Below are 23,601 nucleotides of genomic sequence, written 5' to 3' on the forward strand. Positions count from 1 at the left end.
CCGCAGAGATTGTCTGCACGCGGTCGCGACGTCACTGGAATGCGAGCAGACCGTGCATGCATACAACAAAGATACAGTCAACAAAGTGAGACTCCAGGTCGGGGAGATGGTTTGATGCTGACCAGCAGCAACAGCTGGAACATTGAGTTGTGATGAGTAGAGTGCTCACGTGATACCATCAAGGTGCTCTTGGTGGATTGCAGCTTGGAAGTGTGGCGTCGAAGCCAAGCATCTTCATCCTTGAAACTTCGAAAGTCATCGTGCTTGACGCGCGCATAGAGTATGACTCGCATTAGCTCCGTTTCCAGGTATATGGACGTACATTTAGACGATACCTCTTCTTCACACAACAGTTTCTAATCCGACGTTGTGACTGGAAGAGACTCTCGTATTGGAGTAAAACATAAAGACACAGCGTTGCCGACATCATTGCAGAGACGACATGGCGCAAAGGGCACAGACACAACCCGCCGATCGGCTTGCGCAGCAGAAACTATACGTCTTTGACCTACCGGAGGAGCTGCTCTATACGCTGCAGCTAAAATTACAGCATACTGCGGCCTCTGATACAGATTCTACGTCACCTGAACGGACATCTTCGCCTGCTTCGCCATCGCTGAACGGTCTAGATGCCGCCCAGGAAGAGGTACCCAAGGCCGCGACCTCATGCGCTCTTTGCAGCCTTACATTCGCGCACGTCCAGGAACAGCGGAGTCATATCCGCTCCGACCTTCATGGCTACAATCTCAAGCAGAGAATGCGCGGTAAGGCGCCCGTTGGGGAGGCGGATTTCGAGCGACTGATTGGCCAGCTCGATGAGAGTCTATCCGGCTCTGACTCGTCAGACTCGGAAGACGACAGTGACGAAGAGCACGAGCTCTCTGGCAACAAGACGAAGGACTCGACACTGACCGCGCTCTTGAGAAGGCAGGCCAAGATTACAGATGGCGACGCGGAAGATGCGCCTCGAAAGAAGCAGCGAGGCCAGGGCAAGCCACCATTGCTATGGTTCACGTCTCCAAAACTACCTCCAAATACCGCACTTGGTGTTTATCGGGCCATCTTCACTACAGACGAACAAAATGAGGAGACTAAGCTTGTTGAGGTGCTTTGGCGGAAACAACTGGCACCGAAGCCTCCTCCATCCCAGTCACAGAAGCGAGAGACTTCTGATGACGAGGGCGGCGTGCCACTGCCGTCGTCCATGTTACCAAAGATCACAAGTGCGTCTGGACCGCATTACTTTCTTTGCATGATAGGTGGCGGGCATTTTGCAGCAATGCTCGTCTCACTGACTCCAAAGCTGACGAAGAAGGCTGGCATCGAGGACCGTGCGGCCACCGTACTCGCACATAAGACCTTCCACCGCTATACTACCAGGCGGAAGCAGGGTGGTTCGCAATCCGCGAACGACAATTCTAAGGGCAACGCGCATTCTGCCGGTGCTGGTATCAGGCGATACAATGAAGCCGCCTTGACGCAGGAAGTGCGGGATCTCCTATCAGAGTGGCGACCTTGGATTGACAGTGCTGAACTCCTCTTCATCCGCGCAACAGGCAGCACCAATCGCCGAACGCTGTTTGGGCCTTACGAGGACCAAGTCCTATCTGCTAAGGATGCTCGACTGCGCGGCTTTCCGTTTAGCACACGACGCGCTACACAATCAGAGCTGATGCGTGCTTTCGTCGAATTGACCCGCGTCAAAGTCAGTACTGTCGATGAGGCTGCGCTTCAAAGGCAGGCTGAGGAAGCTGCGGCTGCGGCTGCCCGAGCGGCGAACGGTGTGGCGAATGGCAAGCCAAGCACGCCAAAGCCCGCGAAACCATCAAAGCAGGAAGAAGAAGCAGCGATGCATACCACGCAGTTGCAAGCGCTCATACGGCGGTCCAAAGCACCTGCCATGCTGTCATACCTGCAGTCGAGCAAACTTGACCCTAACTTCCAATTCCACCCAGCTGAGCATAATCATCATGCACCAACCCCGCTGCACCTGGCGGCCGCATCGAACGCGGCGGCGTGCGTGACTGCACTGCTCGTCAAAGCCGGTGCGAATCCCACCTTGCGCAACGAAGATGGCAAATCCGCCTTCGATATCGCGGGTGACAGGGCTACACGTGATGCCTTCCGTCTCGCCCGCTCGCAGCTCGGCGAGCAGAAATGGGAATGGGATGATGCTGGTGTACCATCTCCGCTCAGCCACGCAGAGGTGGATAAGCGCACCGCTCGCGAGAAAGAAGAAAGGGCCGCAGACGAGGCGGCGGAGAAGCAGCGACGGCAGGCGGAGATGGAGCGTATTCGTAGAGAAGATGTAGGGTCGCAAGAGGCTGGCAAGGAGAAGAAGCTCGGTAAAGATCACGTTATGCAGAAACCGCAGTTGACGGCTGAGGAGCGCAGGATGGAGGAGGCGAGGGGGATGACTGATGAGATGCGCATGAAGCTCGAAAGGGAGAAGAGGGCTAGGGCGGCAGAGGAGCGGATGAAGCGATTGCAAGGGCGGTAAATCGTTTCCTTCGTGCACGATCAGATGACTTTGGCCGGAGTCAGTGGCGAAGTACGAAAGGATGCCATTGGCGCGCCCATGTGTTATTTTGCGATCTAGTGGTGAGCAGCAAGCCCAGCCCTTCTTCCCAATCTTCAAGGGCGCATTTACCGCACATCACGGGCGCCGAGGGCATCATCGTCAACAACTGCATGTTGTCAAGATACTGTGCACATGTCTAGAGCTGAGAAGGCACTACCACCACCCCTTCGACCCTTCTCCGCCGACGGGGAATCACCTCAGAAGCAGACGCCGAGCGTCATTTCTGGATCACAGCTCCACCATCAACCGTAATGTCCTGCCCAGTCACGAAGCCCGCACCGATCAAGTACTCAGCAGCCTCAGCGATATCCTCAGGCTTGCCCGCTCGGTTCGTAGCATGCTGCTCATAGTCCTTGTCGTCAAACTCGAGACCCTGCCCACTCTCATCCGCTTCCTTGCTCTCGGCCATGACCTTGATGCGGCCGGGGGAGATACTGTTAACTCGAATGCCCCACTGCGAGCACGACACGGCCATACTGTGCGTAAGTCCGTTCTGCCCGGCTTTCGACGCAGCGTAGCCTTCCTGGTTGGGATCTGACATTTGCGACCGGAAGCTCGACACGTTGATGATGCACGGTCCGGCAGTGGAGGTAAGACCACGCTCGGCCTTCTGAGCTTCGTAGTCCTTTCGGGTCTCCTTGCCGGATTTGCCACCCGCGGTCTTCATGTATGGGATCGAGGCTTGCACGACAGCAAAGGGGGCGCGGAGGTTGGTATCAAGATACATCTGAAACTGGTCCATTGTGGCAGGGTCCTCCATCGTGGCGCCATCCTTCCAAGTTGGGGTGGCGATACCGCCGTTGTTGATCACAACATCGATACGGTTGCCCAGGAACTCGGCTGCTTGCTTCACGCTTGATCTGATGTCGTCGACTTTTGTCAAGTCGCAGATTTTGTAGGACACATTAGGATGGTATTGCTTGAGATGGACTTCGACGGTGTGCTTAAGTTCGGGCTCGTCAATGTCGAGGATGAAGACTTTGTGGCCCCTTGCAAGGAAGTGGCGGGCAAGGCAGCGGCCTGAAATAGAGTGGTTTATTAGCAGATGTCTTATGATGTGGTGGGCATGATGTACGAACCAATGCCTCGAGCGCCGCCGGACAGGAGGATGGACTTGGTATCGGACATGTTGTCTCAAAACTTTGATGTTGACCACAAGCCTTCGAATGCAGCCAGTTGTGGTAGCTGTTTAGTGCATGCTCGTGAGGTTGGTCTGACGAGTAGTAATTATAGTGACGCGGGGATGACGGTGCTTGCGGTACCTGCATGAGCTCGCCTTCCTGCATGAACACATTCGGGGTATGCTTGCTAGTGAGGTGTGTGTTTGTGACAGCCGCTCACTCGCGCTGTGCATTATGACTGCCATGACTTCTAACCTACCTGACATGGCATACCCTTCATGAACAACCATGGCCATGGGCGGAGAAGAGCCCTATGTGGTTTGTTCTCGTTGCATTGTTTGCATGTCTAATAGTCGTTACTTTACGAAGTATCTCCATCGCTACTCTACGCCTTTATTCCGCACGCAGCCTCCGCTGAGTGCTGCCGAGGCATTATATCAGGCCACAACAGCAGTGAAAGTATGTCCTTGAACGCAGGCGGAAATGTTCTTCTGCCCTCGGGCACAGACTTTACGCCAGACGATCGTCGAACGTCATGAATGAACTGGACGTTGCCTCGGCCTTTAGCCCATTCTTAAACGTAGGTACTTGAACACATCCACGTCCCTTTCCCAACACTAGCCACTACTCGCAACAGATCTGACGTCCCTGCACCGCGACAATGGTATCCCTTCGAGCTCTCTTCCTGCTGTGCACGGCAGCCATCTCGTCTGCCAGCCCTCTAGCTGTCCGCGACGCAGGCACAGACCTTCTCATAGCAGACCTCTTGCGTCTCGACCAAGCTATCAAGAACATCTCTTACGCTGCAGGCAACTACACAGGTGGCACAGCCGCCTACCAGCCGATACGCGACTCATTCGCTCAAGTTAACCGCACGAACCGAATCGCGTACTACGATGCCATGACTATCCAGCCCCGTATGTGCTCGTGACAGTTCATATCAGCTTGAGCAATGATGCTTACTTTGACAATCTGTAGAATCTGTCGCAGACAGCAACCGTATCATCGCCGTAGTCGCGAACCCGATCACCCCTGACGCTACAGCGGCGGTTAATGCACTCATTGCGAAGAGGTCGTTGATAGACTCCGCTGGCCTCGCAGGCGAAACTGCGAGCGGGTTGAACCTGATCTCATATGATCACGATACGCTGAGCTTGGAAGCGGTGGGGCCTAAGCTTAATGTCGCCACGCTTCCGGCTGCGTCTCCGCCTGTGTTGCAGATCGATCTGGATTGGAGGAGAGGTGTCGCTGCATTCGGAGGTAAGTGCGATGGTGTGAGGAAGGCGCGTCGTGTTCCCGGGACTGAAGCTGATACTTGCGCTCAGGTGTCCCACTGGCGCCTCTTACTATGTAGGCGATCTATGGTAATACAACCTCATATATTTAGTTCGGAAAAGACTCGTCACAGTCAAGCAACACAAACACCGCACCTAGATCCAAGTGAAGCCTCGAAGCCGCCCAGACAGTAAATATTGCCTTGTTCAATTTAGAATGAGACGGCCATTGCCGCTATCGGTGGCGAAGGTTAACCGAGTGCCATTACCCCAACCCCTACGTCCGATGGCAACGCTGCCACCTTCACCGGCAAGCTCCGCACCGGTAATGGACATATTTCCAGACCGTGACGTGCCAAGAGCAGTCCCCTCCCACTCGTGCGGGTACTCGAGGTGCAGGTTGCCGCTCCCCGACTGGTGATAGCTATCCATCGACAGCAGTGATGTCCGGGACTCCGAAGACTTCCACTCTGGCGCGACGACAACGACTCGTTGCGACCCAGCTTCAGTAGATGTGTGCAGCTGGCCACGGTGCAGGACCCTTTGGCGGCTGATGAAATCCCACGATGGCAGAAAGTACGGCACCAGTTCTACGTTCAATGACCCATTGCCCTGGGTGCGTATGGTCGTATCGGGGCCTACCATGAGCACGCCACCAATATTACCTGCCTGCGATTCAATGGTAATGCTGTGGGTTCTCAAATTCATCTGGTCCATTGGCATATTTATATTGATATCACCCTGCAAGGACTGGGCCGTGATGGTGCCAGATCTGAGCCATGGCTGTGTCCGGGGCGAAGCGGCGAGAGTGATGTTCGTAGGGCTATCACCAGTGTTGATGAAGAACTTATATGGATACCTCCATATACCAGTGAGAGGGCCGCCATATGTGGAAAGATGCGTCTCCGCCATGACGAAGTACGGACCTGCCTCGTCCGAGTTAACACTTCCTCTATTGCTAATAAGCGTCAGGACTCCCGTGGAGAAGACGAGGCCTGACATGACATTAATGTTAAGGTGTTGGGTTGATATCGTCAGACGGCCTTGATGGTTAGTGAAGGGTTTGACAAACAGTGTGACATCTACTCGGACAGTCTGGTCCCAATGCGGTTCCTCACCTGGTGCCCAGTAGGTTTTGCAGCTGATGTAGAGCCACTCTTCAGATTGACGTGACCCAGAGGACCATTGCACTATATTGACGAGGTCGATTGCTCTCTGTGATGGGCCAGCAAGATCAATGCGCGCAATGAAGTTGGACGCTTGCTGCAGGTCGCCTCGTGCCAGCCTTACGTTCCCCACAGGTTTAATCCATCCGCCATTCAGGCTTTCGAGCACATTAATATGCGTCCATACTGGGACATTTGCAGGCTGCGAGATGTTACCGATGGGTAGGACAAGGTGTCGGGTGTAGTTGAGATTGCTATCTCCAGGAGGCGGAGGTAGCTTTGGCTTTGGCGGCAGATGTGGTCGTGGTGAATCATGATATCTGATTCTTCCCACAACGAAAGGGATGCTGTTGACACCAGCTGTTACTGTTAGAACGACGATCAGAGTGAGGATGCTGGTAAGCCAGTTGATAGGCTTCCGAATCGCTCTTCGCGGGTTGGAAAGCAATGGAGTCTCTTCGGTTGGCACCTGTGCCTCCTCGTTGGCGCTCTGCGAAGCCATGATGTCGGATGGCGATGCCCACTAGTATGCTGTTAGGTCTACCTATCTCAACCTTGAGAGATAAGGCTGGTGGAATACTGCTTTCACGAAGCGAGAAGTCTGACGCCGTGGCGTCAGCCACATCTTTGATGGCCCCAGTGCGAACACGTGCGACTTGTGGCCCATTACAACAAATCGTATACGGCATGAAGCTCTGGCCTATCACCTGATGATTATGTCGGTTGGAAAGGCCCTTCTCGAACCCGCAACGGGCCCCGCACTCCGGTATGTCCTGCTTTGCCCAAGCATCATAAGCAGCACCAGAAGGGTCGCTACACAGTTTGATGTTTGCGATGCAACCTTTATACAGAGACATCGATACCATCTACGAGACCGAAACCGTACTCTCGCAATTTGTTTCCTCTTATTTACGACAAAGGGTATCCCGTACCATCTGACGTGCAATTTGGCGTAACCAAGCACACCGCCTGCGCCAATCCTTCCATAAAGTAGTTGCCTCCTACCGGACCGATGAGACCAGCCTCCGCAACATAGCCATTAAGATCGAAGTTGTTTCTCACACCGGGCAGGTAGTGAATGTCAACCGGTGGCGTGTAGTTCGGCGGCTGTCTGTACACGAGGATAGTGTAGCGGTGAGCGGCAATGGACAGAGGAGTCAGAAGCTGGTAGCTTGCCAACGTTGTCCGAGTCTGCGAGGTGACGCATGACGGTTGTGCATTGGCGATGATAATGTGCAGGAAGTCCTTGAAGATTGGCGCAGCTGGGCCTGGCGCATCAGGGTCTACGAGGAAGATGGTGTATTTGGTGTTTGACGGGTCATAGCCTGGCTCGGCGGTGAAGCTGATGGAGGGTTCCGGAATGGTCTCTGCGCAAGTTGCCGTTAGCCAACAGTGGGATGTTAATATGTTCATGTGTCTCTAGCGTACCGACTGGGTTGAATGTGTTGCCGAGCTTGACTGCCTTCCCTCCGAAGGAAGCGCTGACGGTGACCTCGGGGTTGAAACTGGGTATAAGGTCAGGCACCAGCTTCGCCTGGGTAAAGGCTGCTTTGGCAGCGGCCAAGCTTGCAGAGCTCGCAGTCGAGCATGTGGTTGTACGCTTCTCGGCAGCGCCGTTTGGCAAGGCAGCTGCGGTGACGGTGGCCACCAAGGCGAGGATGTTTAGCATATGCATCGCGAACAACACCCAAGGATGAAACAGTGTAAAATGGGAGTGGGTAGCAGAACTGAACGGGATAGAAACGTCGGCCTCCCACTGCTTGCGGTAGTTCACATATATCATGCCTTAGCTGGTAACGGGATGCTTGGCCTACGTGATGCGACAATGTACTCGTGTCTTGTATTGCGGAGGTAGAACGAATATGGTGTCTTAGGAGTGCCTCCTGTTGTTAGCAAGGTGGAGTTGCGCTGATCGGCTGTAGATCTTTGATCCTCTGCAGATCTGGATTCATGCTTAGAGGTGCGTGGGTGCTCATTGTATTGCGCACATAAATGAAGGCATGGACAAACATCGCCTGGGTGGAACTCATGGAGATTGACGGTTTGTAGATGCCATGTGTCGCCCAGTCACCTTTCCCGTCTGTATTCGCTGCGCAAGATCCGTTTCCGGTAACCTGACTCCAAGCCGCTTATGTGCTGCACCGTAGATCCTGACGTGCATCTTGCTCTGTTTCGGCCAGCTGCATAAACTGCTTTACATCTCTATCGCCAGTACGCCTGGATTTCATGCACGACTTTCCACGTTCCCAACAGCATCCAGGTACATAGCTACAAGCGGTGTAATAGCAGTAACAACAACGAGTACGGCTCCAAACATACCCTTTTTAATGCTTCTCGGCGAGAGTCATCCCCTCGGAACCTCAACAAATGTCGCTCATGCGCTTGTTATAGTGTTACTATGTGCTCATTCCTAGTAGCGCATCCGACTTCGTACGCAGCGTCCTCAAGCTTCATCGTGCAGACGTATACTCTCTCGTTGGCCAGCACTGGACCGAAAGGCAAAGCTTGCTGTATCGTGCGTGCCATCAGTGGTCGTTCGGTGCACAAATGAACCTTGACGTTTCCGGGCGTACAGTGGACTCCAAGCCTAATCGGAAGAGAAAGTCAGGTTCAAGCCTCCGTGAGCGCTCACATTCGAGGATTCGCGTGACTCGACGTCAGAGCAATTGGACAAGGCCACGTTGTGGCAATCCATGAGCTTCACGCCTGTGCAATCGCGCAACCTGACGTTTGAGCATTTAGTGATCGAAGCGTTCCGGCATTCTTTAACGAACATGTTTGAGCAGTTCGAAACCTCCACGTTCGAGCAACGAACGATACTGCCATTCGAGCAGTTGACAATATCAAGATCAAACTGATCACGGATGCTGAAGTCTGATGAATTTGATACCATCGCGCTCAACCCCAATATGGCAGTGTTTCTGGCATTCCTTGGATTTACTGGGTCTTGTATGAGTGCGTTGGAATGCCGTTGCAGACAATAACGAAGAGTCTTTAGCCGATGGCGACTGCCAGGCCCGAATGCACTGGCGCTGTTGTTGTTGTTGGGGGCTGAGACGCAACTCAACTGCATACATTCGACTTCCGCATTTGAGCCGACAAACCCTTTGATCTCTACCCAGCCCCATCATTGCGCTACTGCAGCGCGATGCCCGATTGGGTATGCAGATCGTCTAAGGATTCAGCGTACAACATCTGTCGTCCTTTGAGACATGGTACACACCTGTCCTTTGACGGGCGAACCATCAATATGGATACTGCCATGATCTCATGGGAATTGTGTACAGCGGCTTCAAAAAGCTCTACTGACAAAGACTGTTCTAGCTGCTTGCGGTACAACTTGCGCTCGCCTTCAGGCAGTGTTTAGAAGAGGTACTAGAGGTATATGTAGACTCTCCTCATTCGGGCATCCTTCTCGCCTGCGCACGTCTTCCGCGCTTCGTGTGTGAGCACTAAGTAACAAAATAAGTTTGGCGCGTCCCCAGACACCATGGTTTATCGCGGCAAACCCTCGAAAGCGTGCAAGACATGCAGACAGCGACGAATCAAGGCAGGCTATGTCGATGACACGCAGCTTTGACGAGCAAATTGCTGACGCGAAACAGTGCGATCTCAAAACGGATGGATGCTCCCCATGCGCCAGAGCGGGGAAGCAATGTCCCCTATACCGCTCCGACCTGGACACAATGTTCTGCGACCAAACCGAACATACCGCGAAGAAGGTTACCTTGAAAGCCAGGAAGGAATCCGGCGAGGAAGTGCCGGCGTTGTCGACCGTTTCTCAGCGTGGGCACTCCCGAATCATATCGACCACTTTGGTATTCAGCGAGCAGTTCACGGTCCCCCGGCCTGACGACTTTGCCCTATCATACGCATACGCACATCATATTGTGCAACGAAGCACCGGAACGAACGCCGGTATCTCCACTCCCCACACTGGTGTGCTCGCCTGTATCCGGGCTCTTGGTATGGCTTCCTATTCCGTATCCTGCAGATCCGCAAACGCCACGACGCAAGCGAGGAGGTACTACGTCCGCGCTATCCGATCTCTGAATGTCAACCTCACAGATCCGGACACTTCGAAACAGGACTGTACTCTGCTATCGGTTGTCGCTCTGTCCTACTTTGAGACGGTGCTTGGAACAGATCAGCCTTCGATGAAGGCGTGGATAAGCCACGTTAACGGCACCGCACGCTTGCTTGAGCTGAGAGGGCCTGACCAAGTGCACACGGCTAATGGCCGCATACTCTTCATGCAAGCCACATCGATCTTGATGGCTCAGTCTCTCATGCTGGGGCAAAGGCTGCCTCCACATTTGCACACCTACTTCGCAGAAGCCAAGCAGTATCTGGTTGGAGTGCCAGATGTTCTGTGGAAAGAGCACGGTGCCATGATGGAGCTAACTGATTTCTATAGCGATGCCGTCAGCGGACGTTTACTAGACCCCAGCTACATTATAGCAACAGCAACGGCAATTGACACTAAATTAAAGGCAGCCTTCATCGACGCTCCCCGGAAGTGGACGTATATCGTCGAGGACTGTTCGCCAGACACCCTAACTTCTTATATTGACTTTACCAATCGATTGCACGTCTATCAGACGTCGTGGAGCGCGCAGATCCACAACTCCGGGCGCAATGGACGTATCTTGTGTCACGCTACGGTTTTGGGCCTTTTGAGACGACTTACAGCGCTACATGTACAGCTCCCAGGAGCCGAAGCACTCGCTGAACGAGCCCACAGTATAATCAAAGAACTCTCACTTGACATCTTGGCAAGCGTGCCTCAACATCTAGGACTAATCAAACCGGAGATCGCCACACCAAAAGGCGGGTTTGCAATTGGTGGCACCATGGAAGTCACAGCTCCGTCGTCGCTTATAGATTATGACAATGCTACGATACCGGTGCTACGAACCACGACCGGGTATCAGCTCGTTCACGCCGTCTCACTGGTGGGCAAGGTCGCACACGAGGCTTCGATGCGTGGCGCGGCATGCTCAGCGCTACGCGAGATTGGTCGAAGGCTGGGAATGAAGCAGGCGCTGTTCCTGGCTGGGGCCATCGAACGCGACGAGCCGTCTGCACAGGATACGACTCGGTGACTCTCTATATTAATGCAAGGGAGACAGGTCATCTGTGAGATCATGGCCGCATATTACGATCAAGCCCTTTCACCATGAAAATAGGCATGCTGTGAGGCCGTCTACCTTACAGCTTGCTGAGCCGGCAGATCGTTATGCCCCCGCCGAACGCCTCCGCTCAATTGATAGACAACGTCCCGCACGGCAATCAAGGGGTCGTCGCTGGCATCAATACCCTCGATGTCGTGCGGATACGGATTATAGAAGATCTTCTTCAGCTCCTCACCCGGCGGAGTGCCCTCGTCGAAACTCCACAGCTTGTCAATGACAATCTCGCCCATGTCCGCAAATTCGTTCGTCTCCGGCCATACTTTTGTCGAGTCAGTCGTTGGGTCGTCTTCCTCCGCAAGCTGCGCCAAAAGACGATACTTGATCGGTTTGTTGTGCGTCAGACGCCATTCGAGATCGTCGAACTGGTAGTTCTTGCTCTGCTTCTGCGCATCTTCTTTGCTGTGCTTCATGACGCCTTGCCAGGGAACTATGCGCCAGCGAAAGAAGCGTTCCTTGCCTTCGCCATTGATGAATTTGAAAGCATGGATGCCGTGCCACTGCTCGGTTGCGAATGAGTACGAGTGCGCGGGTGCTTGGTTCGCTTGGAAGTATTTGGCGTGGGGCCTATTCTCGAGGAACTCGTCCATTTTGCCAGCTTTCATTGCCTTGAATTGCTCAAGGAACTCTTCACCAGTACTGACGATGAAACCGTAGGCGTCTAGGGACGTGCAACGTGACTAGATCAGCCTAAATCTCATTCGCTATCAGTGCCGAATCACTCACTGTTGGTTACGATGTCGAAGTTCGGATGGCCGCTCTCGTTCTTCGACAGCATAAAGCGGATTGCAAACCCACGCGAGCCGTTCTCCCCATTGTCTGGCAGGTCCTTGAACCCGGTGTCGGTACTATACCGCATCACGAGGGGCGTAGAAGGATTGCTGAAAATGGGCGCTTTCGATATCTTCGAGGCATCTTTGCTTGGTGTGAAGGTACCCTTGACGAGCTGGCCCTTTGCGTGGACTTGCAAACACCTAAGCAAATTGTCCGTGTTTTCATTGAGTCGAGCGATGGCTTACCTGGTCTGTAGTTGAGTGGCACGTCGAACGTGGATCGTATGGCATCAACAGTATCTTCAGCGAGCTTTTGCATTGCCTTGTCTTTAGAGACGGTAATGCCGCTATCAGCCATGTTGTCTGCTGAAGATACGAAGCAAAGACTAGAGACAACAGAGGTTCGGCCTTACACCTACAGCGCATGGGGGTTGGCTAGGAAAAGTAACAATTCATCAATGGTCTCCATTGACTTTGAGCTCTTCGTCATGGACGCTTTTGCTTTAGAGCGTCATCCCTCGTCGAAGGATGTTCGGAACGCAAGCATTGCACCCATAAGGTTAACAGGAGAAGCATTGTGACGCCAGACTCACTTAGCTTGAAGGTTATGAGGTTGGAGTGCAACAAGATCCGGTGTCGTCAAACTTATCGCTGGAGATGCCCATCGCCGCGGGGCAATGAGGGGCAAGTCATATCAAGAACTCCGAGAGCATCGACGTCCAAATGACCAGCGAATGCCACAGATCATACCGTGTGAGTTGCAGCGTCTCTAGTCTTCAGGTTCGTACTGTAAATCTGTACATTCGCGCTCTCTTCTCGACCGCTTCAACGTCGCGTACAATCGCTCCTTACAAGCGCGCTGAAAGGGTATCGTCCCAAACGCCAGGAACGCCTCGCTAGCACCAAAACCCATAGCCGGTTACTCATATCAGCAACATCCCCGGCCGCTTCCAGATGCCCTCCCAACTCTAAACACATCACTCCAGTCACGAAGCCCGCCCTTCGGCCTCCGCTTTCTCGCGGCACCATAGCCGTCGGACGTGAGCCCGCTTTTAATGCTCGATCCATCATCATACCGATGATAGTCCGCATCGCCATACTGTATTCCGCTCATGGGATCGTCCGGATCGATCTCGCCAAGCTCAATCTTCGTCAGAATCGTCCTGGCCAGCTTATGAAACACCTCGTCGACACCCTCTCCCGACAAAGCACTGACCTCCATACTAGCCGCTATGCGATTCTGACTCGCCCAGTTGGCCGCAACCGCAGCCGATACCGCGCGTCCAGCCAACGAGATTGTGGCTCTCTGCTGCGACCCAAGGCCTACACCCAACGTACTCGACCGCGTTGAAGGAACACTGCTCGGTACCTCATCCTCCAGCAGATCCTGCGGTCCGCCAGGCTCAGCCAAGTCGACCTTGTTTCCAACCAGGACGACCGTCAACAATGGACTGGCCAAAGCACGGGCATCGTTCAAGAAAGTCTGTAATTGCGCGAAACTCTGCTGGCTTGTGACATCGTACACCAAAATCGCGCCGGCCGCACCCCGATAGTAACTCCTGCTCACACTGCGAAACCGTTCCGTGCCAGCCGTGTCCCACAATTGTAGCTTGACCCGCTTCCTCCGCCCCTGCGTGCCTATCTTCACAATCTTGCTCGCGAACTCCACGCCGATGGTTTGGCTCGTGAGGACGCGCCATTCGTTCTTGACGAAGCGATGCAAGAGGCAGGATTTGCCGCAGCCTGAGGGACCGAGGAGGATAATCTTGGCGAGGTAGTCGTACATACTCGCCATCTCCTGGCCAGAGGCGGGCATGGCGCGTTCCGTAGAACGGCTGGAGGCTGTAGAGGGGCGGCGGTGGCGCGCCATTGCGGTATCTATGCTTTGTGCGTCGGACTTCACATGTTTTGTGGGGTATAGGTGTTACATGGTCGAAGTGCACAGCACTTACTGGTTGCCGAGAAGGCGAGATGATAGGGCGATTGCTTATGATTGCATGTGCTACGAACTTCGGCAGGGCGGCCGAACTGCGGCCGCATCGTGGGCACCTTGAGCGCGCTGGCTGATGGCGCGACGATGTACAAGATGGGCCATTCAAAAGGCGTCTTGCTCTACATGCATCGAACAGACTACTCCAAGAACCACTTCGGCACCTCGGGACCCCAGACCGCAAGCGCCTCATCCTTCGCATCGCTCCATCCAATCGGTGTATGCTGGTTGACAAGGTCGCCATCAGTATAATGCTCGACCATGTTGCCGGTCGTGTCCCACCAATAATCGAAGATTCTACACACAGACACTTCATTAGCACCGCCTCAATCCATCTTCGCAAGTGATGGAACTTACTGCGACCCGAGGATATGTCTCCCAATCCCCCACACACTCGTATACCCCTTGCTCCCCAGCCACTGATGGCCCAAATGCTGCGTATCATAATCATGCACCTCGAAGCTACAATGATGCACGTGGCTCGTCGGATTCGTCGACATGAAGAAAGTATGATGATCGACCGGATCGTCTCCGCGATCGATGTGCGCGAAGACGGCGACGTCCTTCCTGTCCGTACCCTCTTGCGGCACCCACAGGAAGTCCGTGGGCGCGAGATTGAAGTTGCGCGTGTACCATTGCAGCAGTGTCGCGAAGTCTGTCACGCAGAGGCCGTAGTGGCCGAGTTTGTGCACGGCGGCGGGGCCGGGGGTGTAGCGATTGAATTTGCGAACACGAGGCTTGTCCGTTTCGTCGTTGATGAGCACCTTCTGCGGGTAGTTGTCCGTTGGAGCAGGTTGTTGGCCGTACATGAGATTCACGAGAAAGCCCTCGGGATCGGTGAGGGTGAGAAGGTGACCACCGCCGGGTGCGTCCTTGAGTTCTTCTATCTGGCCCGCTCCCTCAATCTTCGCCGCCTTCTCTAGCTCCGCCATGCTTTCGACCGAGTACGTGCCGCCTAGGAACTTCTTGGGACCCTTTTGGGCGTAGTACACGTATTGGTCTGGCCCGTAGCCTCGGAACCAGAGTTGGTTGCCGTCTTCGCTTCGCTTGGCAATGTGCATTCCGAAGTCTCGGAGGAAGGTCGTGATCTCTTCCAAGTCTGGATGTTGATATCGCATATGCACCAGCTTGACGAGCTTGACCTGCGCGGAAGTGTCGATATTGTTGCGCTTCTGCCATGAGCGAAGCGGTTCCGAGTCAGCGCCTCTATCTTCGGTATCGGGGAGTGAGGCGCCGAAGTTGGGTTTGACATCGCCGTGAGGTGTCTTGAGGACGCCATTGGCGTCCAGTGTGACGGGGCGGAGGGCACCCCATTGCTCGGAGGTTTCGTGTGGGGACGTGGTGGTTGCGCCGTTGGTGGAAGGGTGTGTGTCAGCCATGGTCGCTGTGGGTTAGTGGTGGCAGTAATGGCGAAGGAGAGGTAGTAAGCGTCTGCCGTTCTTGAAACGAGACCCGGCTATAGTGGCACATGATGCTGCTTATAGGTACAGCGCAGTCTCGCCCCGCATGTAGCGAGACCAATATGGAGCACTCAACTCAAGTCCCGAGATGCATGACGAAGGCCATTCGGGACCGTTGGGAGGGCGCCCTTCACCACTGCCGATTCGCGCAACGGCGGAATCTGTCCGGAATCTGTCCGTCTTTGAGACGACAAGGCTTTCATGTAGTGTACTCCTCTGCTTATTGAACAAACGAAGACAATCGTATAGCAGACGGAGAATGCTCACGTGCTGCCACTAGCCATCTACAACCGACCCAGAGTCAAGACGGTGTAGCTTTCCATTCAATGCGTCCTCCGGAAAGACAGGCTTTGGAGCCGTGTCCCACTGCCCAGCACCATCACCATCAACCATTATACCGGAGGGACTGTCAGTTCCCGATAGCTTGTCTATCGTCTGCTTCGCCTCTGCCTCTTCCCGTAGGCAGCGGTCACATTGACACTCCGCATCCAGCCACTTCCGCATCCTCCGCCTTCGAGCTCGAAGCGGCTGCTCTCCTAGATAGCTATCGTATAGCACGAACAACTGCTCGCCTTGCTTAATGTCTCGGAGCGTGGCCATCGTAAGCGTCGTGTAATCCTCGCCAGCGATCCATTCAACATTCGCCTCGCAGCTATGGTTGAACAAGGAGAAGAGAGGCGAAATGCAATTGTGGACTGGGTCGCCTGTTCGATTGCCTCTTGGCATCAGTAACTCTCAGCAATGCAAACACGCTTTATTTGCTCATCGCGAACTTACTCCAGCTGTTGTTCACTTCTCGCGCCCCAATGGTAAACATAACCCAGGTATCGTACCTGGAATCGGCGAAAATGTCGATGCCGCATCGCTGGAGACAGTCGTTCGGAATCACGATGTCGTGCTCAAGTGAGAACAGACGAGGACGCTCACGGCGGTAAGTCGGTGTCAGCCGTGCGATAAATGTGTGATCGAGCGGATGCGCTACGCCGTCTGCGATGCAGCGCATTAGGAAGCGGCACCTGAGAATTACTTCTCCGGCACTGCTACCAGCCCGTTCACGTATCCATCTGTGGGTTCGTGCGTAGCAACATCAGTAATGGCCTAAACGATCGTGTGGAGAACAGCTCCTTCCTCTGCTTACCTTAGGTCTTCCTCAACCGCATCTGACGGCAAGTTGGGATGAATCGGATCCGGACAGCCCAGTCCGCCATGCAAGTTGTCGCGATTGTTGTTGCGACCGGCTCCGATACAGCCCCAAATCTCGGTCTTATCGACAACGAGGGTCGTGTCTGCGAGCATGTCGCACCCAGCGAAGACACCAAGTACCTCGCTCGAATCGCGTCCTCTGTCGCTAGACTTGCCGAAAGCGTGGCGTTGCAGCACACAGCACGCTTTCCCGTCCCCGTGGCTGCGGGCTTGAGCCGCGAACTCCTCGTTGATGGCTGATAATAGGCTGTCGTCACGGAAGCAGTGTCGCCTTTGCATCCAAGGATAAGGGCGCTGCAGGTATCGTCCCTCTTCGAACGTCGGAAAGTGATAGAGATTCTGTGTCTCAACAATATGCGCCTGTGACTGTATATCGGCTAATCTCTGCTCAAGTGTATCTCTCCAGTCATCTTCGCCGGTCGAGCTCTCCTCGAGCATCCAGAAGCCCATACGATACCCAAGCCGCATCCGCCTGTCTTCAAAGCCGGCCAATGCTTGTCGGGTTAACAGAAGAGCTTTGTACGTGTCACCCACTGCAAGCTCGGGATAGCGTAGCATCGCAAGAACCTCTCCGCGCCGTAACCAGCAATCGGCGTCGTAGGGATGGTGGTACAGCTCCTGGGTAAAGTGACTGAGAAGGTCTCTCAGTGTTTGCAAGCGTGGCCGCAAATCGATCTCGCCGGGCTCTGCTGGCCGAGTTTGTTGCCAGTTGTTGATGTTCCATAGTGTGTCCATGCTGGGCTAGATATATCGTAAACGCTGTCAGGCTTCCATTAAGACGCTACTGACTTAGCTTTCCGTAATGAAAGGATGGCTGGCTGAGCGCGAGCAATCGCGGCCGCATGGCCAATTCCTGAACTGATTAGATGGCGAAATGAAGTGATGTGCATGAAAGCTGCGGGAGCAGATTCATCCCGTCCACTTGTGCTCGATGTGAATGCTATCTGGGTAGGTGAGGGGAGAGAAAGAGATACTTGCGTTGTGGCTCGCCATGTTTGGCGGTCATCGTTATTGGATCTGCTCTTGCCAACCACGGGACTGCCCCTGCGTCGCGACTTCCCTCTGAGCTCCTCTCTGGCATCGCGAGCGCGAACGCCAGGCCTTGTACATGCACAACGCTCGTCGTGTCAGGATCTTAACACCCTTTACCATAACCATAGCTTCCGCCTTGTCGACCGTGACTCGGAGCTTGAAAGGTAGATTGCGACCGTCTAGAGTCTCCCTTCCTTCTATATTGCACCCCACCTACATCGTCCCAAAGGTGTCCCATTTACGCAGCTCATGCATGATCGACTCCCAGTCAAATGCTATGCTTGCTGAATGCTCACACAATTAGGCCTCCCGCTGCTCCCTGCTGCATGCGCATGGCCACCTCGAATAGCCGGCGTGAAAGCTGTTCAATTCATTCTACCACACTATCAGCGCACGCTCTTCCTCATCGGTAAAAGTGCATGCTCGCAAACATCAAAGCTCAACAATAAAGGCGGCCTCCCGAAACTAAAGGCTCGGTCGCGCCAGACAGGAAGAAGCAGATCTCGCGGAACGCTCGTCAAGGGTATGTTCGCACGGGTCGTAGCTCACAGCATCAGTTGGTGCAGGTTCCGCTGCACGATCATGTCCTGTACGCTCTTCATAGTCTTGTCTAAGAGGTTCGTATCGGTAGCGTTGGTATAATGGACGTAAGCCTCTTTGCTTGGATCTCGGACTAAGTTGCGGAACTTGCGAGCGAAGAAATCCTGACCGGCTTCGACGTCGCGGTCGCCGCCGGTGTAGTCTGGGAACTGTTCTCGTATGGGTGCGATACCTGACTGGATCTTTTCCCGGAAGAGGTCGATCTTGTTGAGGAAGAGGATGAGGGCGGCCTTTTCAAAGTACTTGCTGTTGGCTATGCTTTCGAAGAGCATGAGTGCTTCGTGCATTTGGTTCTGCAGTATGTGTCAGTGTCCATACTTGCCGCAAGATCGTTTCTGGTCGCTCCTTACGCCGTTTCGGTCCTCCACCAAAACATGGTCATAGCCACTTATCGCGACCAGGAAGAGCACCACTTGTACGTTGTCGAAGACATGTATCCACTTCTTACGCTCGGACCGTTGCCCACCAACATCGAACATGCGGTATGTGAGGTTGCCGGTATCGAAGATGGTTTCGGTTATGCCTGTTGTCCGTAATCGCGCGCGCAGAATATCTTGGTCTGTGGGTATGTAGTCCTTCGCGAACAGGCGATCAATGTCGGAGAAGTAACTGCATCTTCAGTTAGCGAATAAGCATAACGCATACATTGTTGGATCTGTACTATGTCAGGTTGTCGTGCAATGCGTATTCGTTGCCCTTCTTGATCGCGTGTTGTACGCCTTCGTCCCGCCATAAGCTCCTAAATGCGTTCAGGCAATCGAGTGGCATTACGTCCTCCGGGCCAATTTCCGGATCGGCTGCAATGATCTCGGCGAACCGCTGAGCGGTGTTAGCATACCGCATTGTGTTGCGCCTGACCGATGGTACGCACAATATTCGTTTCGTCGGCAAAGTCTACCTCCTGTTCTTCCATAGCGCCAAAGACTACTTGAAACGCATGCAGCAGATTCTGGAAGATGGTAACTTTCCATTGTTGCCGCTCCGGCAGGTTAAAGCCTTTCGTGTGTATCAGGCGCATCTGCTTCAACACCGTCGACTTCCCAGACTCGCCGGCACCTAGGCATTGTCAGCACGTTGCGCGGTGACTCGCGTGTCGTCGCAGTCGCGTTTCTCACCCAACAACAGTAGCTTCACCTCCTTCGACATCTTCCGCTGGTCTTCTCGTAGCTGTTTCTCGATCGCCCTACTCTTCGCCGCCTCTGGGTCTTCCTTGTTGCCATTTCCGAAGCACATGATTCTGCCAATGGCCATGCACTGCCTGGAGCTGACTCCCTAACCACAAGCCCGCAGTCGAAGCTCTGTTCAACGGAACACTTGCTGCTGCTCGAGCTACGTGAAGCAAAGGCAATCAGGTCGCGCGACCGCGGACCTAAGGTTGTGTGTCGTGTCCTCGCGGCGCCGCTTAATACAGGGACCAGCCAGAATGGCAAAGTAGGGTATTGCGACAAGACTGCAGTGCGACACTTCTCGTGTTGTGTGCTTCGTACTCCTGTGCTTGGGAGTGCCGTATTCGACCTTCAACGGGCAGCGAGCGCTGGAGTAGTGCACCGGCTAACACAGGCTACTGCACGATCGGTCGTTCTTGGATGTAGAAGTCGGTGGAGTCTGTGCAGCAAGTAGGTAGGTTTGGTTGTACCTCAGCCAAGCGCTGTTGCCACGAGAATGTAAGCTTGTGGCTCGTTGATTGCGTGACTCTGCGATGGAGAGGTGTCTTTGTCAGGGGAAGTCCAGCTGTAGCCAGTAGAGTCAAGCGTATTCAGCCGCGTCGCTTCACGACTGGCGATGATGATCGAGAGGCTTGATCACCAAGTGGCCGTGTCGGTGGCCCAAGCGTAGTGTTAGTCGTCAGTGAAATGAGAGTTTGAGCACGTAAGCAATGCTCCTCAAAATCAGCCCCGCAACTGCCGTCGGCGGAGATTGGAATGTGTAGAGCACCGCCAAACGCTAGAACGGGAGAGGGAGCGTGGTTATAGCGTGCCTGAGGAGAGTTGATAAGCTGCAGCTGCAGGTCCATATACCCATAGCTGCGACGCTAATGCAGGCGACAACCGCGTGAGCGGTACAACAATATCATACGGAGCCGGCTCTATTGAAAAAGGGAGCGGTACTAGTATTACTATCTACTTTCACCGCCTTAACGTGGTTGTACCGGCTGAATGGAATTGTATACGGTGCTCGTATACATGATTGGTGAAGCTGGATGGCCGTTTAAGCTGCTGTACCGTATGCCGCGATCGTCCTAGAACAGGAATGGTTCAGTCTGGGGTATCGACAATGGCGCCGTTTCAACGTCTGGCGTATGCGATGCTGTACGACGGTTGTCCTCGTGGAGTCGCAACACTAAAAGCGTAGTCTGTTTCGTAGGACTGCATATCATACGAGAACCTCCTTCCGAAGGTGTCTGGCGCCTGTCACTCGATGTTCCGCCGTCAACCATTCCCGCCGTGCCCGCCATGGTTGTTGGCCGCGCACACGTGGAGTGCGGGATAAAAGCGGGTCAAGGCATGAATAGATCGGAATCGGCTGGCTCGCAATCCGATTCGGTGAGTTTTCGCTCGTGGACCACGCGACTCTCTCTCGTCTTCGCATCCAGAACTCTCGCCCAAGCCTGTTGCGCCTGGTGGGTCTGTTCAATTTCGGCAGTTCGTCAGCTGCGACGAACACATGGTGAAGCTGAACAAAAGTGTTCTAATGGATTAGTGGCCATCAAACTTTGCTGCCTTGCAACCGGAAACCGGGCTCCTGGATCTGGCGCCACACTCGCCATTGATGCCCATCTTCGAGCCTTGATGTTCGGATATATGGGCTTGGCGTACACTTGACCGTCTTCGAGGCCAGTGGATCATCTGGGCTGCTCACTTCGCGGTAAAGCTTTCCTTTCAACGACCCTAACCCACCGTCTCCGCCTCCATTCACCATGCGCCGCTAGCCTCGTTCCTTCTTCCCAACCATCTTTCGGTGTGTCCTTGGATGTCCTCTCCTTCTGCTTTCGCTTTGTCGGACTCTGTAGAGAATCCACAGCCTCGGCCGGAAGATCATACACCCACCTCTCTCCTTCCATCTCTACCTCAACGCCTGTAATCATCCTCTGCTCCACCCACTCACGCCCCGCCAAGTCCAGACTCCACTTCTTATCCTTCCACGACCATCCCTGCGGTGCCTGCACGTCGTCAAAAAATTGCGTACCTTTAGCACGTGCATCTGCGATGCGAGGAGCAGACAGTGGCTCGAACGGTGAGGGTGAGAAAAGCCATGGCTCCCATGTATCGCTGTAGACGTGGTACTTCTGCAGCTCAAAGATTTCCACTTGTCGCATCTCTGATGGGGAGTCGAGAAGAATGTCGGCATCGATGAGATTCTTCACGTGTACCTGAAGCATGTCTATCCGTCGCCATAGGTTGCTCCGAAGATCGGAAGAGAACAAACCCTTCTGCAGCTCTGGATGTCCAAACAACGTAGCAGTCCAGCCAGCGATCAGGGCTATTAGCCGCCAAGGAACAACAGAACTTCCAACAAGTACCGTACAGCCCACGACGAACAAAGTCATGTACAACGCAGAGCTTGTAGCCTCATCACTAAAATTGGTATACGGCGTGATGTACTCATTCGCAGCGTCGTGCAGCCTGCTGTAGTCGTCCATGCTATTCTGCAAGTCGCGCATGTTGCGGAAGAAGTCCTTGCTCAGCTCCGGGGCGGGCCTGACCCTACTTGGCGGTGCAACGGGTGGGCCATGGAACATCCACTCAATGCGTGTATCGTCTGCAGGAGCAGGGTGGCGCGCTAGAAAAGATGGCATCATGATCCAGAGAAGAAGGCCTATGATGGGCATGGCAGGTAGAAGACGTGGTTGCAAACATAGTAAAGTGTATACCGCCAGGAACGATAAGGTTGCCGTTGCATGGTGCCAGGTGAGGAGACGGATGATACGATTCTGCAGGACGAATACCACGCCGATCCGCGCGTTGAATCTTCTGAAGTTAGTGCTCATCAACGGTATGCTGAAGCCTGGCCTGTCCACACTGGTTCTCATCCCTCTAGCCTTCTTGCTTTCTGGCACATCGTTGCTGCTGTCATCATTGGTTGGTATAATCTGCGCCAGGACGCCATTGAAGAAACGATCCTGTAGGCTCTGTCTTGCTTCCGACGATCCATTTTGCTGCAGCTTGTCCTGCGGGTTGCCCATTTCCATTTTGGTCTCGTCTGTCGCCGGCTGCTTGTCTGGCTTAGACGGCAGGCTTACCGCTGGGATTGCCGCATCACGGTGCGCCACCTCGCCGGTCATGATAAATTCCCCGCTGAAAGGGCATTCGCAATGCTTTGCTATGGCATCCTACGGCGTCAGGAGGATCTGGTGGGTGGTTGAGGAGAAACAACGCGGTGATCACATGCAAGTGTCGCGCAACGTTCGCGCAAGCATGTGAACGCCAAGACAGCAGATCGAGAAGTCATGCGACATTGATGCAGACAGCAAGCTCATATATTGACATGTTCCGGCTTGCTGGGACGATGGCACAGCTATTTGTGAGCACCATAATGCCTCAATGAGAGCCATTGGTGTTGGGAAAGAGGCGATCCACATCAGCAAATTGCGCGTCTGCTGTGAGCCAACGTGCTCGCCTCTCTTTCGTAGATGGGCACCACAGATTCATGACAGGGTGCATCGTGAAAGTAATGATTTCTCAATGGTATGATAGCTACTGGGAGGCTTGCTCCCCCACTCCAAGGTTATAGGATATAACATGACACATCAACCTATGACTCGTCGCGACCTTGATGTGTAGCGCGTCCACTGTCACTCTCTCCTGCCCCTAATTGTCGTTCTTGAGCGTGGTTGCCTACTTAGCAGCAACAGCAGTCATCGATGGCGTGGCAGCATCCTGCGCGAGAAGTAATGGTTAGCTGATAATGGCTCCAGGTATGTTCGCCCTCCCATGCTCACCTTCCATGCATTCACAGCAGATGAAGCATGCGCAAAGATCGAGAATCAATCCACCGCCGCGCATACCCAGCAGCGTCCTCCTCGGCTTTTGCTCTTCCGCTATGTTATTCTGCAGGAATTGTGAGCTCATCTTGACACTGGAACTCGCAGATAAATCGTGCGGGGCTCACCTCCTGGCCGACGGTGCCGCTTGGCAAGGCTTGCATGGCCTCGGCAGGCTTGTACTGCATTTCAATGTTGGTATTGCTGCTCGCCATGATTAAAGCCGTG

The 23,601-nt window shown here is 54.1% G+C and overlaps 13 protein-coding genes across 13 annotated transcripts; 3 read left to right on the forward strand and 10 right to left on the reverse strand.

The window, feature by feature from the left end:
- The first annotated feature begins 218 nt into the window (after positions 1-218).
- BAUCODRAFT_381036 (uncharacterized protein) lies at positions 219-2,649 on the forward strand. The gene has a single exon (XM_007675765.1). It carries the CDS (start codon positions 443-445, stop codon positions 2,498-2,500), a length of 2,058 nt encoding a protein of 685 aa, XP_007673955.1. The 5' UTR covers positions 219-442; the 3' UTR covers positions 2,501-2,649.
- BAUCODRAFT_381035 (uncharacterized protein) lies at positions 2,650-3,849 on the reverse strand. Its single transcript, XM_007675766.1, has 2 exons — positions 3,661-3,849; positions 2,650-3,601 (listed from the first exon to the last, which is right to left on the reverse strand). The coding sequence occupies exons 1-2, from the start codon at positions 3,707-3,709 to the stop codon at positions 2,799-2,801; spliced, it is 852 nt and encodes a 283-aa protein (XP_007673956.1). The 5' UTR covers positions 3,710-3,849; the 3' UTR covers positions 2,650-2,798.
- Positions 3,850-4,087: 238 nt separating this feature from the next.
- On the forward strand, positions 4,088-5,120 carry BAUCODRAFT_381363 (uncharacterized protein). The gene is made up of 4 exons (XM_007675767.1): positions 4,088-4,282; positions 4,340-4,619; positions 4,681-4,962; positions 5,028-5,120. The coding sequence occupies exons 2-4, from the start codon at positions 4,364-4,366 to the stop codon at positions 5,054-5,056; spliced, it is 567 nt and encodes a 188-aa protein (XP_007673957.1). The 5' UTR covers positions 4,088-4,282; positions 4,340-4,363; the 3' UTR covers positions 5,057-5,120.
- On the reverse strand, positions 5,121-6,848 carry BAUCODRAFT_381002 (uncharacterized protein). The gene has a single exon (XM_007675768.1). The coding sequence runs from the start codon at positions 6,642-6,644 to the stop codon at positions 5,184-5,186; it is 1,461 nt and encodes a 486-aa protein (XP_007673958.1). The 5' UTR covers positions 6,645-6,848; the 3' UTR covers positions 5,121-5,183.
- A 203-nt stretch (positions 6,849-7,051) lies between these two features.
- BAUCODRAFT_145840 (uncharacterized protein) lies at positions 7,052-7,817 on the reverse strand (the record flags this gene model as incomplete). The annotated part of the gene is made up of 2 exons (XM_007675769.1): positions 7,052-7,509; positions 7,571-7,817. 2 exons carry the CDS (start codon positions 7,815-7,817, stop codon positions 7,052-7,054), a joined length of 705 nt encoding a protein of 234 aa, XP_007673959.1.
- A 1,815-nt stretch (positions 7,818-9,632) lies between these two features.
- On the forward strand, positions 9,633-11,247 carry BAUCODRAFT_120118 (uncharacterized protein; the record flags this gene model as incomplete). The annotated part of the gene is made up of 2 exons (XM_007675770.1): positions 9,633-9,692; positions 9,748-11,247. The coding sequence occupies 2 exons, from the start codon at positions 9,633-9,635 to the stop codon at positions 11,245-11,247; spliced, it is 1,560 nt and encodes a 519-aa protein (XP_007673960.1).
- Positions 11,248-11,297: 50 nt separating this feature from the next.
- Positions 11,298-12,647, reverse strand: BAUCODRAFT_381694 (uncharacterized protein). Its single transcript, XM_007675771.1, has 3 exons — positions 12,354-12,647; positions 12,061-12,297; positions 11,298-11,995 (listed from the first exon to the last, which is right to left on the reverse strand). Exons 1-3 carry the CDS (start codon positions 12,463-12,465, stop codon positions 11,349-11,351), a joined length of 996 nt encoding a protein of 331 aa, XP_007673961.1. The 5' UTR covers positions 12,466-12,647; the 3' UTR covers positions 11,298-11,348.
- Positions 12,648-12,682: 35 nt separating this feature from the next.
- Positions 12,683-13,977, reverse strand: BAUCODRAFT_572986 (uncharacterized protein; the record flags this gene model as incomplete). Its single annotated transcript, XM_007675772.1, has 1 exon — positions 12,683-13,977. One exon carries the CDS (start codon positions 13,975-13,977, stop codon positions 13,036-13,038), a length of 942 nt encoding a protein of 313 aa, XP_007673962.1. The 3' UTR covers positions 12,683-13,035.
- A 130-nt stretch (positions 13,978-14,107) lies between these two features.
- Positions 14,108-15,654, reverse strand: BAUCODRAFT_381516 (uncharacterized protein). The gene is made up of 2 exons (XM_007675773.1): positions 14,455-15,654; positions 14,108-14,394 (listed from the first exon to the last, which is right to left on the reverse strand). The coding sequence occupies exons 1-2, from the start codon at positions 15,474-15,476 to the stop codon at positions 14,238-14,240; spliced, it is 1,179 nt and encodes a 392-aa protein (XP_007673963.1). The 5' UTR covers positions 15,477-15,654; the 3' UTR covers positions 14,108-14,237.
- Positions 15,655-15,833: 179 nt separating this feature from the next.
- Positions 15,834-17,495, reverse strand: BAUCODRAFT_145845 (uncharacterized protein; the record flags this gene model as incomplete). The annotated part of the gene is made up of 3 exons (XM_007675774.1): positions 15,834-16,261; positions 16,335-16,621; positions 16,696-17,495. 3 exons carry the CDS (start codon positions 17,493-17,495, stop codon positions 15,834-15,836), a joined length of 1,515 nt encoding a protein of 504 aa, XP_007673964.1.
- Positions 17,496-18,337: 842 nt separating this feature from the next.
- On the reverse strand, positions 18,338-19,625 carry BAUCODRAFT_22161 (uncharacterized protein; the record flags this gene model as incomplete). Its single annotated transcript, XM_007675250.1, is given in 5 exon segments — positions 18,338-18,685; positions 18,743-19,001; positions 19,054-19,211; positions 19,231-19,448; positions 19,508-19,625. The coding sequence occupies 5 exon segments, from the start codon at positions 19,623-19,625 to the stop codon at positions 18,338-18,340; spliced, it is 1,101 nt and encodes a 366-aa protein (XP_007673440.1).
- Positions 19,626-21,234: 1,609 nt separating this feature from the next.
- Positions 21,235-22,674, reverse strand: BAUCODRAFT_145847 (uncharacterized protein; the record flags this gene model as incomplete). The annotated part of the gene is made up of 1 exon (XM_007675775.1): positions 21,235-22,674. One exon carries the CDS (start codon positions 22,672-22,674, stop codon positions 21,235-21,237), a length of 1,440 nt encoding a protein of 479 aa, XP_007673965.1.
- A 355-nt stretch (positions 22,675-23,029) lies between these two features.
- Positions 23,030-23,545, reverse strand: BAUCODRAFT_31091 (uncharacterized protein). The gene is made up of 2 exons (XM_007675323.1): positions 23,502-23,545; positions 23,030-23,440 (listed from the first exon to the last, which is right to left on the reverse strand). Exons 1-2 carry the CDS (start codon positions 23,535-23,537, stop codon positions 23,288-23,290), a joined length of 189 nt encoding a protein of 62 aa, XP_007673513.1. The 5' UTR covers positions 23,538-23,545; the 3' UTR covers positions 23,030-23,287.
- Between the last annotated feature and the right edge of the window lie 56 nt (positions 23,546-23,601).

The sequence above is a fragment of the Baudoinia panamericana genome (assembly GCF_000338955.1).
Source record: "Baudoinia panamericana UAMH 10762 unplaced genomic scaffold BAUCOscaffold_3, whole genome shotgun sequence".
Classification (NCBI taxonomy): Eukaryota; Fungi; Ascomycota; class Dothideomycetes; order Mycosphaerellales; family Teratosphaeriaceae; genus Baudoinia; species Baudoinia panamericana.